Source organism: Augochlora pura, chromosome 1 (genome assembly GCF_028453695.1).
Source record: "Augochlora pura isolate Apur16 chromosome 1, APUR_v2.2.1, whole genome shotgun sequence".
Classification (NCBI taxonomy): Eukaryota; Metazoa; Arthropoda; class Insecta; order Hymenoptera; family Halictidae; genus Augochlora; species Augochlora pura.
Window position 1 is genome coordinate 21,194,121 of NC_135772.1, and position 14,111 is coordinate 21,208,231.

Here is a 14,111-nt window from a genome sequence, read left to right on the forward strand (position 1 = left end):
CGCGCACGGTCGATCGATGCGACATCGCGGCGAGGCTAGGTTGCTTTAAAAATATAAAAATAATCGACCACCGGAAGAAACGCGGTTATTTAAAACCAGCGCGGTCCGCGGCGGTGGCATTACTAAATGTCAGACACTTTCCCTCGCGCTTTTTTTTCCCCTCTAAAAATAAAACACCGCCGGACAAAAACAAGGAACTCGTTAGAAAACGAGGGAGAGAGACAGGCGGGTGGAAAATGTGGCGGAGGTAACTTCCGGAAAAATTAATATCCCGTGGGCAGGTTGATGCGCCGCGCGCCGCGCGCCGGCTGCTCGGCTGCTCGGCTCGAGCGCAGACCGGTCCGTGTCACCGAGATATTCGAACGACGGAGAAAGAGAGAAACTCTTTCTTTCCCTCCGAAAGGATAACGTTGCGATCAAATACCCCGACGCGTTATCGTCGCTGGAGACGCCGTTGATGAAATGCCCGAAATAATTACGAAATTCTCTCGCCTCTTTCGGTCGACGTTTCACGGAAAACGGAAAACGGAAAACGGAAAGCGGAAAAGAGGAACGGAGATCCGTTCGAAGCGGAGGAAACTCTGGCCGAATTCGAGAGGACGAGCCCGTAGAGTTTCGCGGCTCTCTTATCAACCGGCCCGATCTTAAGATCGACGGAGTTTAATTGGTCTTGACCACTTGACCGGAGTAATTGGCCAATTTGAAATTTGATTCGAAGCCGCGGGCTCGGGCGTCTTCGAGGTACCCTCGGCGCTCGGCGCTCGGCGTCGTCGGAATACCTTTGTTCTCGGACCGGTCGGAGGGGGGCGCGCCACTTTGCGTTCGCAAAAGTTCCGGGATTTCGCGAAGCCGATCCCGGTTCGCTTCCATTGTGTGACCACTGGAACCAATTCGTTTCGGGGAGAGGAGAGAAATCTTTGTCGGTTAACCGAACGCGCGGAATTTCTTTTAACGAGTTCTCGCCCGTCTCGTAGGTATCGCGAAACCGTAACAACGCTCGTCTCGACGCCGCTTCGACGCCGCTTCGACGCCGCTTCGTTCTCGGCTCGGCCCCCGATACATCTTTCGATCGGTCGACGCGCGAGACTCCGTCGCTACCAAAGAGGAAGAAATTGGCCGCGGTGGTTACGGAATACGATGAAAAGCGACCCAAAGCGCGGAGAAAGGGAGAACATTTTGGTGGGTTGGAACGCGGTGGTAGAATTCGAGGAGGATCCTGACGAGGGATTGGCTGCGTCGGAGTGAACTTATGAAACGGCCAACCCCGGTAGAGTCGAGGGAGATATTAAATTTCTGGAATTTTGCGGTTAGGCGCGTCTACGTGCCGACGGTTCTCTCACCAACACACTCGTGCCTATGGCTTCGTCCACGTGCCGCGGCTAACAATATTCTTTCATGGGATTTCTTCCATTACCTTCTCGATGCGGTGATTCGAGGCGAACACGCACACGCTTCTGCGCCTACGACGAACACGCGAGACGGTTTCCTTCGAGAGTTACGGTTCGACTGGTTGACGACGCGGCATCGAATCGTCGCTCCTCAAACACACCGCTTAATTTCCGACTGCTCCGAAAAACGTGTTCCACTTGACCGATTCGTTGAAATCGAATCGTTAAAAGCGGTAACGTCTAGAGAGAGAGAGGGAGACGAAGAAAGAGACAAACACGGCGCGTTCATCGACGACACCTGCTTTATTGTTGCTTCGTTCACAATATACGGATAATTTGCTCGACTCGCTAATTTGTCGACGCATTTTTACTCTCGTCCCGTCGGATCGGTTCGAGCCCGATCGTTGGGGTCCTCGTCAAGGAAAGCGTTAACATCTACGGAAACTACATAAATACATTGGGCTCTCGGAGCAGCAGCGTTCGCTGGAAAGAGAGCTTACTGGACGGACAGAAGGAATCTGGACTCGCTGGCGGGCACTTGGTAATTGGTAGTGTAGGTAGTGTAAGAGGAGCTGACCGGGTTGGCGGACAGCGGAATCACGCCGGCGGGATCGTCGTATTGGTATTGCACTTGGGCGGCGACCGGCTCGATCTTCAGTTTTTGCGGTTTCGATTCGACGGAGGCCGCTGCGATGGGTGCGACGGGTGCGACGGGTGCGACTGGACCGACGGAGAGCCGCAATTCAGCGGGCAGGATCTGCAGCTTTTCGAGAGGAGCGTAAGCGTAGATCGGTCCACGGAGAGGCTCCACGTTCTCGGCACGGATCTTGGCGAAGTACTTCATGGCCTCGGCGTCCTGGCGGCTGACGTACCGCACGCGTTGAAGACGGCCGTCGGGAAGGGCGACGTAGTACTCTCCGGACTGCTGGGGCTGCCGTTCGTCGACTTCTTCTTCGTCGAGCTCGTTCACGGAGTTGACGGGCTCGGACTGCGTCAAGAAAGTAAGTCGATCGAAACACGGATCACCTCTCGAACGTTAAATCTACCGTACGCGATTGCGACCGATGCGCGATACCGCGGAAGAATTCTCAATGGAATCGTTTCGATTTTCTAAAGGTTTCGTCAAACATCTTCCTCGCACGGCGGAAGGTGGATTTGTCGTTAAACGATCGTGGTCAAAAAAGACTGGAAAGGATGAAAGAGAGAGAGAGAGAGACGAAGCGCTACAACCGCGCCGGAGCGACTCTAGCAACAACGGTGACCGTATTCGATCTTTTTTGCAACCAGCGACGAGAAGACGGAGCTTGATTAATTTGGAGACCCACCGGGAAGGGAGCAATTAAGACATTGTTCGATTTTTCATAGCAACCCGAAGAAAGGTCGCCGCGAGCGATCCCGAGGTCTCGAATCACGGCCGACTGCATCGCAGATTGTGTCACACCGGCTTTGAATTTGGTCGAGGCACACACGCGTGCCTGCGCAGCGATCGAAAGTGGACGAAGACTCGAATACTAATGTCGTTGCCGAGACGTCCGAATAGGAACCGACGAGAGACGACGAAGACCGAGACCGAGACCGGGACCGAAACCGAGAAGAGGACCCCTCGGTCCTGGGGGTTCGTCGGAACCGTGCGGGATTCGTCTCCTCTCTTCCAAGAGCAAACGAGGACTATCCGATATTGGGTTCGGGTTCGATCCTGCCAATTTCTTTTCGAAACCAAACGGCAACTCGTACTCACCTCGGATTCGGTAACGCTGGAAACGGTGGTGACGTCCTCCTCCTCGGTGGTGTTGGGAACTTCCGTGGTGGTAGCTTCTTGCGGGGCTCCGTACTGTTGCTGAGGAACGGCCGGTGCTCCGTATTGCTGCTGAGGAGCCGCCGGTGCGCCGTATTGTCTCTGAGGAGCCGCGGGAGCTCCGTATTGCTGCTGAGGTGCTCCATACTGCTGCTGAGGAGCGGCGGGGGCTCCATACTGCTGCTGAGGAGCTGCGGGTGCTCCGTACTGGCTCCGAGGGGCCTGCGAACCTCTCTGAGGAAGCTCGAAGGCTGGTCCGGTTGGCCTCCAATCGGATGGAGCGTACGGAGCGTCGACCGTCGTGGTGTCTTCCTGTTGCCTGGCAAAGTAGTATTGTCTCGGTTGCTGGCGGTACCTGGGAGGTTCCGCGACCGCCACGGCGAGAACAGCGAATGCGACAAAGATCTGAAATGTTAAACGAAACGATCGATGATCCCAATCACCTTCTGGAAACGTTCCAGTCTACGTTCGATCCAGAGTTACGATTATCGACGAAAAGATCTACAATTACCTTCATGGCGAGTGTAGCAAGTTGCTCGGTTTGTATTTTCGAGTCGACTGATTTCCGATGGCACCGCCGCTGGATTATATACACCGAGACTCGTATGCGGTCTGCATCTTTAAGAAGATCCACGCCGGCTCGCCGGCCACCGCGCCGACTGCCGAGTGCCGGCCGCCGTTCGCCGACCGTCGGCTGCCCGATGACATTGACCTCCTAAAAAACCGATGAATCCTCGATGATCGTTGGCTCATCGTCCGGTCGCGTTTTACCTTCGGTTCTTTTTCAACGTTTCGTCGTCTATTGTCCTACGGTGTCGCGTCGCGTTACGCTACTAAACGCTTTGACTCGATCGAAGGGTAACGATATATGTATCCCGAATCTTTCGGTGTTGCCCGATAACGATGAAAGAGAAAAAGAAAAAGAAAACCATGACGCTATAAAGAGCTGCAATGCTCCTGCTGAAGAGAATCTGCCGTCTTTTAGGGCCCCAGGCGAAATTGTATTTCTGCTTCTAGATGTAAAACGTGTCGTTTCGCGCAGGCACGAAGCATTATTAACGCGACGAGCATCAAGGGCAGGACTCCATAAGCAAGCCGAGGTCGCCTCAAATTTCTAAGACTCTGATTAACATTCGACGGGTCGGCATCTGAATCAGCGAGAATTTGTCATCCTTCGTCCATGGCCGATTCTCCTTGATCGGGCGACGACCGATTACGTCGATCGCGTGCCCGATCGCCGAGAGAATCCTTCGATTATGCGGCGATTACGACGACGTAATATTAACTCTGACGGAAATAGAGGCGCATGCGCGGCTCCGCATACTACATGTTTTAATTGATTCGTTGCACGCAGCGCGCGGCGTCGCTATGATTTTCGTGCTAATAAATTCAACGGTGGACTCGATTCGTTCGCTTTCTCGATCCTACCGCCTATAATTATTATTATGCTAACCTACGATGGAGACGATCTCGGTAAATTAATTGCTATCGAGCGATTTGCAGGCGAAAATGATATCGCTGCGCATGATATCTATAAAAATTCGCGAAAACAATGAGGTACGAAAAATGATCTCGCGCGCTTTTCGCATTGCCGTAATAGTGTCGTCATTGCGAAGTAGGTTGCCGGCGTTTCACCATGAAAACATGGGAAACCTGGCGTAGAAAGATTTCACGTAGAATCAGCGGAAAGTTCGAATCGGTTGCCGCCGTGACTCGCGAAATGTGGCAATGTCGAAGGGCGATGGTAAGAGAGACAAACTGGAAGAGGAGAGAGAGGAGAGCCAAAGAGAGAGAGAGATCGGGAGAGGGAGGGAGAGGGGAGAGAGAGGAGAGAAGGATGGCAGAGAGTGGTTGGTAGGGGTTGGGTGGGGTGGCCCGGGTAAAGCAAATTATTCACACTCAAACGACTCCATTTCAATATCGGACCGAGGCCCAGGGACAAAAGAAGGGCGAGATGCCTGTCTCCCTTCAGCTTTCGCTTTGCCAGTACCCACCACTCCGATACCTTTGGCTGCAGCCTGCAGGCTCGACTCTCCTCTTTTTTCGCTTCCCCTCCCTCTGTCCCCGACTTTATTCCTGTCTCTTCTTCGCGCTTATTTTTCTTCGTTGCTCCGACCCCGCTCTCACCCTTTCCCCCCCCCCCCCCCCCCCCCCTCTTGCCCCCCTGCCCCCTTGTCCGACACCCGTCGCACCCCTCGGATCCCTCGGCCCTCGCGAACGACTCGCATCCGCGGAACACGGGTACATGTACATATATATGTATATACATACCACCCGGCCACCGCGACGAGAAATTTCTTCAAGTTTCGACGGATGAATACCACCGTCTCGACTGATTCGCGACCTAATCGCGCGCCTCCAGAAAAGATCGAGATCCGAAATTGCGAAGGGAGGGCCCGGCTCCTCCGGTGGCTTCCAAAGATAAAACTTGCCGTCCGCGAAACGAAGAAACGGCGAAACCAAACCAAACCAAACCAAACCAAAGGTGTGTGTGGCGAAAAGCTACGAACAAACGGGGGTGTAAACAGAGAGAGGAAAAAAAAGGAGAAAAGTAGGAGAAAAGTCCGAGCTGCCTCGAGCCTCGTAATTGAATATATTTAAGCGCGGGAGGGACGTTTGTGCGGATTCTCGGCTTACAGGAACCCCATACCGAGGCATCGTCTGCGCGTAAACTGGATTAATCGTCTATGAAGGGAGACTGTAACCCTGCCGCATTCGTTTGCAATCAGATCCCCATAGGCCCATGGGGAGTTGGAACCAACGCGTCGTCGATCCGCCGTGCTTGTTCTCTCGTTATTATATTATATCGATCATACGCTCGGGGATGGATGGAGATGCTTTCCCTCCTCCGACGCTCCGCCGAAATTTCCTCGAGTCGTTGTCGACTCCGGCCTATACCCTTTCTCGATAGGTTTCAATCGACCGTGCATCCGTGCATCCGTGCAGCCGTGCAGCCGTGCGTCGACTGCGCTCGAGAAAACGCGTTGCTTCCTCGATGGATCCGATAAATAACAGTTTCGTTTCCTTTCCAATCATCAGGTTCCGCGAAACGACTACAATCTCGTTCCGCCGATTTACGAAACGACTCGACTTTCTTCAAGTCCGAGGCGACCGACGGAAAAATGTCAATCGTTTCCGTCGAAATTTGCGCCGCCGAACGTTTGCAAGGGGACCGCTCGAATATGCTGTACGATCGTTTACACGGTTTCGAACGGCAATTAACCAGACGAGAAACGATACGAGTTGTCCGATTGCTCAGGTGAAACACGTCGTTTGCTACTTGGCCGCGCCTGACGAGACTCTCAATGATCATTTTACCTTTTGATCGATGACACGAGTCGCTCGAGCCGGAGTTGTTGCTCGGTACAGGAGTTGTAGCGCGCGGACTAAATTCGCCATAAAAATCGGGTGTTTCGCAAACGAGCCCTGTCCTCCGTCGCTCGACGACGATTCGATAATTATCGATTCTAAGAACGTTGCTCGCGCCGTACCGGACGGCGCGAGTCGCTGCGCGCGATTTAGTTTCGACGATGCGTTGCCCCAGGGACGAATCACGGGGGGGTGTGTAACGATAGAGAAATTGTTTGGCTACCAGTTGCGCGCTCCCAAAAGGCTCGTTTTGCGAGTCGTAAACGAATTAGGGCCTTTCACCGGGTATTCATTCGCCAGGGAAGAGAGACCCGAAATCACCCTTGGTCATTGATTTACATCGCGGTTAACAGGGTGAGCGCTGCAACCCCATTAGACCTGTTAATAGAAATTGGTCGCGTTCGCGGTCAATTAATTCGCCGGTTTAGTCGGCCCACCGAGGGCCACCGTTTCACTCGTTTTCCGTCGATTACGATAATCCGACGCCGGATCGCAGACGTTGCCTGTCCGCGCGCACCTCGTCCGGTTCGATCCGATCCGATCCGATCCGATCCGATCCGATCCGATCGTTCGATCGCGTCGGCTGCTTTTCTTCTCGCGTTGCAATTAGTCCTCCCCCGCCCCGATAGTAATCGCATCTTCGACTACAGACGCGTCTTCGCACCCTCGAGGAGGATCGAGGAGGAAGCAGGACTACTGGTTGGTCTCGCGGGGGTTATCGGTACGGAGTTTGTTTCCTCGTTTTCGATCGGATCGTAGCCCAAAGTATAATAGAAAGGCGGCGGACGCGCGCCGTTAACGCTACCGACCGCGGTTGTTAACCGCGCTGCGTGTCGTATTTCCTACGAAACGATTCCGGGAGTTAATTTCTCTTTAACCAGCGATTGTCTCGGCTGTTGCACCAGCCAGCCGGCCAAACTATAACCGAACCAGTCTGCGAACTAGCGAAAACCAGGAGCGTAGGGTTGCCGAGATTGCGACAAAAGCCCCGAGGAAATCGAGGAGAGGAGAAACTCTGCTGCGTAAACGGAGCTTAACCGCACCTCGACGTGGCGTAAGTTGTGGAATAAGAGGAAGACGAGGAGGTGCAGCAGCCGGAGAGAAGGTTCGGGAGGCGGAGGTGGAGCGGATAGGTGGGTAGGAGAGGAACGCGGTGGCGGTAACAGGAGGAGGAAACAGAGCTGGTCGAGGAGGCGGAAGAGGAGGAGGAGGAGGAGGAGGAGGAGGGGGAGGGGGAGGAGGACGGCGGTGAAAAGGGGTTTGCAGGGAAGGGCGGCTCGAACCGGTGGATGGGAGTCTCAAGGCGAAACTTGCAAAAGTACATCGCGACTCAAGAGGCCGGAAGTAATCGCGTGAGTTCTACGCCGCGCGTATCTACGTTATCATCGGCTGATTTCACGGCATTTAGTGCCTGCCGATGGCTCCGCCTGTGCGGCCACCGAATCCTCGAATTACCCGGAGAAATTAGGGGATCGCGTCTTTTTCGAAAGACGTCGAACGACGTTGTCGAGACGAGTCGTCCAAACCAGAGTCACCGAGGCAAACCTAGGCCTAGAGCAAACGCGAATCTTCTTCACCCTTCTCTACGAGATCGCGTCTAATAACTGCAAAGTTGACGTCGCGAAGCTGATTTCCTGGAAACCGAAATGAGCGTTAGAACAATTCCGGTGAATTTGGTCAACCGTATATAAGAAGATTCCTCGTCGTCGACGGCGTTGCAAAGAAATCAAAAGAACTCTGGGGAAGGTATTGAGCATCTTAAACTCGAAAACTGGAATCGGAAAGATGCGTTCCGCTTGAAAAGTTCTCGGTGCGATAATAATTGGAGCGACCGAAACACATTTTGGGAATACAAAGGGCACCGATTGGAATTAAATCGGCGAGGGAAAGAGCGAGCGAGCGAACGGAGGAGAGTCCGAGTCCGAGTCCGAGTCCGAGTCCGAGGCCGAGGCCGAGGCCGAGGGCCACGGAAAATGAAAGATTTCAAATGAATCGCGTAATAACCTCCGCAGCCTCTTGCTTCTCTCCTTGTTCGGCTCGCGTCCCTCTTCTCTCCCCTGCTCGTTCGCCACCCTCTATGGAAGAGAGCTGCTTATGTATTCCGCTGCACGGCTGGTTGCACCACTCCTAATGGAGTTTCCAATATTTTCCTTTCCGTCGACTCGCCTCTGTTCCTCGATCCTCCCAACTCGCCAGCTAGTTCCATCTTCCGTCTCCTCGACGCTCTCGGCTCCGCTCCGCGCTCCTCTCGCTCCTCGCGCCACTCGTCGCTGATCGATTGCCAAACTCGTTCCACTTACCGGTGCTCCTCTTTCTGCGCCCTCTCCCGATATCGGTCTGGTGTGTTAATTGTCGTTAGCTCGTTAGGTTTGCTCGCGCGCGACACTTCCGCCTCTCTAATTGCTCTCGCTACTTACTCGCCGACGACAGCCCCGCCCCCGCTTCCTAGGGATCATCCTGGTCGGGAAGCTTCCAAACTTTCTTGTATTTTCGGGGCGTTTGCTCCGCATCTGGATCCCGCCGCGCAAAGCCCCCCCCTCCCGCTTTGCCGATTAACGGGCAAAAATCGTGGAGAGGCGCGCGCTCGCTCGAATCGAGCAAAAGCGTTTCATTTGCATCGAAACGTCCACGCTCCGAATGTGCGACAAATATTTTCGTAAATATCGCGATATTTGGCCGCTCCAATCGAATGCTCGGCCTGCGCACGGTCCGGCCACCGGGCTATTTGCATTCGTACGACGCGACACGGTCGTCGACGCTCGTTTACGTCGCGTTGTACGCGCTTCGCAGCCAGGACGGTTGGCACCGTGTTTCTTTCCAACCATTAAACATTAGGCGGCGTCGGTTCACGGTCCACGCTGTTGTTTCCTCGCAAAATCGCCATCGATCCTCGATTTTCTCTACCTAATCTAATCTAATCGATGATCTCGACACAGCGAGGGAAGGAGATCAATTGCCCGTGCCCGTAAAGTTTCTTGTCTCTTGTCTCTTGTCGCTGCGATAACGGGGGTCTCGAACTTGCGCCGAGCAGAGAAAAAAGACGGGGCGCTGTTAATCGCTGGACGATTGGCAACCAAGGAGGCTGATCGGACTTGCGGCGCATCCTCCGTCGGAGACTCCGGCATAGATTCGCTAAATTCGTGGGTGGATTCGGGCATTGGACCGTGACGGATTATACGTTGAATTCGTATCCGTTTCCATCGGATCTTGGCGGGACGATAGCGTTCGCGCGCGACAGCTTCTCTCTTCTCTCTTCTCCGTCCGTCCTCTCGCAGCCGCTCCGCCCCGCGTCTCGCTCCGCCACCCTCGCCTTGCCACGCGCGCTCTAACATGTCGCAAACCGGGAAGGATGATCCCTCTCGACTCGTATCGGTCGTTACGAGCCACGCGATATCCGGTCCCTCGGCCCCTCGCGGCCCCCTCGCGGCCCCATCGAACCCTCTCATCGGCTCCCCCGTAATCACTTTCACGGCGGGAAGCGCGAAAAAATATCAAAGTAATCTGCGAAAACTTTCAACCGTGACTGATAAGGCACGGCATGGTTTTCCGATACTCTCGTTCCGCGATGAAATCTCTTCTAATCCGGTAATACGACCCGCGATTACGTTCTAAAAAATAATCGAGGCGCTCGACGAGAGCCAGAGCCAGAGCCAGAGCCAGAGCCAGAGTCAGAGTGGGATACAGTCGTTCTCCCGCGAAATTCGTGCCAACGAGTAGGAGGAGTAGGAAGTAGGAGTAAGCCGGTCGGTTTCGAATAAAGAAAAAGATCGCGTCTTATTCGATGAACGCAAAGGCCTTTCTGGTAACGCGAACGAGTTGAAATTCGCGTCCGAAACCAGCCTCCCTCCGATGCGTGCTCGACTCGCCTAGAAAACACAACTGTCGGCGTGTGCTCGCGCTGTTTATCCTCGCGCGCGTCCTCTCGCCCTCCGCCGCCGCCGCCGCCCTCTCTTCGGCTACCCCCTGTCCCACCTGCCCTCCCCCTCGCCCTCCCCTTCGCCCTCCCCGTTGCCCCGTTGCCCCGTTGCCCCTCTGGCCCCACGATCGGCCCCTCTATCTCGTCGTCCATTCTTTCGCTGGTTCGCCCGGTGAATGGCCGTTACTAACGCATCATGGCCGGCTATTGTCACCAACTGGCTTTTCTAGTCGATTTCAAAATGATAATCGCGATGTCGGGGGACTGGGAGCGAGGTGTCACGGCGGAACGAGTGGCCCAATGTGCGCTTCACTTTTTCACGTCCCCTCGACGACGCGCGGAACCTCCCTTCGACGTCGGTTCACCTATGACGTCGCACCGTTTACGGAAAAAGGGGAGGAAACGCGCGCGCTCGGCGCCGCAAGGATAATAAAAATTGGCGCGAGAGCCGACAGCCGAGAGAGAGAGAGAGAGAGAGAGAGAGAGAGAGAGAGAGGGAGAGGGAGAGAGAGGAGGGGCCGGCTCCGGGTGGGTCGCATTACGCGTTATTAGTCGACCCCTAATAATATGGCCCGTTCTCCGTGGATCCAGCGAATCGGGCCCTGACTGACTTCCTCTTCGCTTCGGTGAACAATCCCGCTAACATCTGTATCATCGCTACCTATTCGACCATTCGACACGGAGAGAGCGGTGCATCTGGTGGTCCCTTCTCGAGCGGACCCCTCTGCATTTTCCCGAACGGGAACCACCGTCATTCCCGAGGTGGCGACTTTTCGAGAGTCGACGCGGCCCACGAGTTGCCGCTCCCTCTTTAACCGCTCCGCGAGCGAATACATATTCCGCGACGGCTCTCGATCGCGGTTCTTGTCCCCGATCGCTTCGACAAACTCTGAATCGAGGGTTTCTCCCTGGCCGCGAGCTATGGATCGGCGCACGGCTCGCCGAGCAGCGAGCACACCGACTCGAAACGCGTCGCGCGCGGAGCTCGTGCCTCGAGGAGCGCGCGAGAGTCGGTGACCTAACAAAAACTCGTCTCGTTTACCACGCGACCAGCGTCAATTATCGAACAATGTGTTCGAAGAAGAGTGGCAGGCCGAGCATGTTAAAATCGTTTCCGATAGAAGAGCGGCCGGCTCGCGAATCGAGCTCTCGCCACTCGCAACTCGCCACTCGCCACTCGCCACTCGGCGCTCGCGCTTCGCCGCCGGAGAAAGGAACAATGACGCGAGCACCGGAGAGGAAAGGATCGAAAAGGTCGCGCGCGCGTTTCGATGGCAACAATTGGTCACGAGTCACGAGTGGAGCCACGCACCGTTTAAAACCTGGCTCCTGTTATTGTTACCTATACGCCGTTTAGAGCGCGGCATTGTTTCGTATCGAGAGAGAGAGAGAGAGAGAGAGAGAGAGGGAGGGAATGGCCAAACCGAACGAGAAACCTGCTCTGCTCTCCTTTCTCGAGTGTCCAGAAGAGGAAGCCGAGAGCCACGCGAGCGGTGAAATGTTTAAGAGTTGCTTTGTTGCGTCTCCCTTCCGGCCCCTCCCTCCCTCCCTCCCTCCCGTCGCCCTCGCGATCGTTGACGCGGTTGCCCTTTCCGATTTTCTCGAGCACCTCTGCGCGGACCCTCGGCCCTTGGAAGCGCGGACACGACAACCGCCACGTTCCGCGGCGGCTCTCTAAACTCGAAAATACTTCTTCGACTTGATTTTGTCTGCGCGTTATTCCGTTTCTCCGTTTCTCCGGTTCTACTCGAAATTTGTTCTCGAAATGATGGGATAAGGGCCAATTTCTACGAGGCTCCGCGACCCCGATGGAACATCCTGCGGCAGGCAAAGCAGAGCAGAGCAAAGCAAAGCAAAGCGAGCCGTCGTAGCAGCACAATGCCGAGAGGCGGCTCTCTGGCCGCATTGTAGCGGCGGTAGCGCGTTCGAGTGCGATAGAAAAATTCCGGGGGCGAGCCCCGAGACGTTTAGGTAAGTGCGGCAACGGCCATTATCGGCGTTAATAATGCTGTTCGCCACTCGTGCCCCGACCATTACTCGACAACGACTCCGCCACCTTTATTTTCACGGCGGGCCGACCGCGTGACTCTTTAAACCTCGTTTTTCTCCCGGTTGTCGTCGTATTTCAACGGTTCTCGCGGCCCCGAGTGCCGCCGCACAGCGAGCCCGCGTTTTACGATTCTCATTATTCTCGCAGTTTCCTTCGCATCCCGCGTCCTAAAGTCACGGAAGCCCGCGCGATTCGACAGCCTCTCCCGCCGGTTGCCGCACGGCAGAGCAGAAAATTAGATATTTCTTATCGAATATCGAGCAACGAGCGAGCAAAATAAGAGGAGGAGGGTTTCGCTCGCGTTAATGAAAATGGGAAACAGAGGTCCGCCATCACGGTTGAACCGACTTGGACCGGGGGGCGGTTGCCAGATAATGCGTTGAACGACGATCTCGGTTGGGACGGAAGGCAAAGGGCAAGAACTCGAGAAGCTGGGCGGACGAGTTTCCCCTCCACCGGCGATACATTCTCTCGCCTCCAGCCACCGATCCATTCTCGCCCTCTTCCTTTTCTTTTCTTTTCTTTCCTTTTCTTTCCTTTTCTTTCCTTTTCTTTCTTTTCCTTCTTCTCCTTCTTTTCTTTCTTTTCTTCGCGTCGTCGTCTCGCCAACCATTGCGCGCGGCGACCTCCGCGAAGGATGGTTCGCTGCTCGCCGGGCTTCCGAGCGGCTATGGAAAACGATATTAGCGACTGGAGGAGAGACACCCGAAAGAAGAGGAGAGGAGAGGAGAGGAGAGGAGAGGAGAGGAGAGGAGGCTGCAAACAACCGCGAGGCGAAGCGACCGAGAAAGAAGCCGAGGAGGAAAAGGAAGTTCCGCGTTGTTCCCGATTCTACATCCTGTACTGGAAACTTGCTGCCGGGGCCTTCCGATTCCGCGAGAAGTTTAGTACCGCTAGCGTGGCGGCCTGCCAGCTTCCAGAATAAACCCCAACCGCATCCATGAAAGGGAGTTACGGATTATCTCTCGAGTTCTCATCGCTTTCCCGGCGGTATCGTTATGAAAACCGGTTCCAGCGTTTGCTACCTGGCGGCGAACTTTGATGCGCGCGAGCTGGCTGCTGGAATCGTCGCTCGCGGAAACGGCTCGGCTCGAAGGAGCCTCGAAAAATGACTCGAAACGCGCGGAAAAGGCGCGTCGGCTGGAAAATTGTAGATTACTCTTGGGCAAAGAGAGGTTGCGCGAGTCGCGATAGCCGACGAACTCTCCGATTACGCGTTCCAGTCGCCGGTGGAGCGAGCGAAAAGAGCGAGCAATAGAGGAGAGAATTAAACGGGACATCGAGGAAACGAAAAAAGGACGGGCACATAGGGATAGGAGAAGACCTGGCCGAAGGAGAGAAGCTGGGTCGGTCGCGGCGGGGCCGAGAGAGGAGAGTGGAGAGACGAAGAGGAGAGAGGAGAGAGGAGAGAGGACAGAGGAGAGAGGAGAGAGGACGGAGGAAAAGGAAGAGGATGGGACTTTGGTCGGATGACAGAAGCGTATCGTGCTAGGGAGAGCAACGACTGGCGTTGGGACACCCGGCGTCTTATCGCGCATCCCCCTTCGCTCTTTCCTCCGGCTATTCCGCCAGCGTCGCCCTCCTCCCGCGCGG

General features: G+C 55.2%; 2 protein-coding genes across 2 annotated transcripts in view; one reads left to right on the forward strand and one right to left on the reverse strand.

Annotated features, from left to right (window-relative positions):
• LOC144478444 (paired box protein Pax-6) overlaps positions 1 to 14,111 on the forward strand; it is a 59,123-nt gene that overhangs the window by 41,824 nt on the left and 3,188 nt on the right. The gene's annotated exons all lie outside the window — the stretch shown is intronic.
• Positions 1,693 to 3,731, reverse strand: LOC144478451 (uncharacterized). The gene is made up of 3 exons (XM_078196336.1): positions 3,695 to 3,731; positions 3,127 to 3,588; positions 1,693 to 2,376 (listed from the first exon to the last, which is right to left on the reverse strand). The coding sequence occupies exons 1-3, from the start codon at positions 3,698 to 3,700 to the stop codon at positions 1,885 to 1,887; spliced, it is 960 nt and encodes a 319-aa protein (XP_078052462.1). The 5' UTR covers positions 3,701 to 3,731; the 3' UTR covers positions 1,693 to 1,884.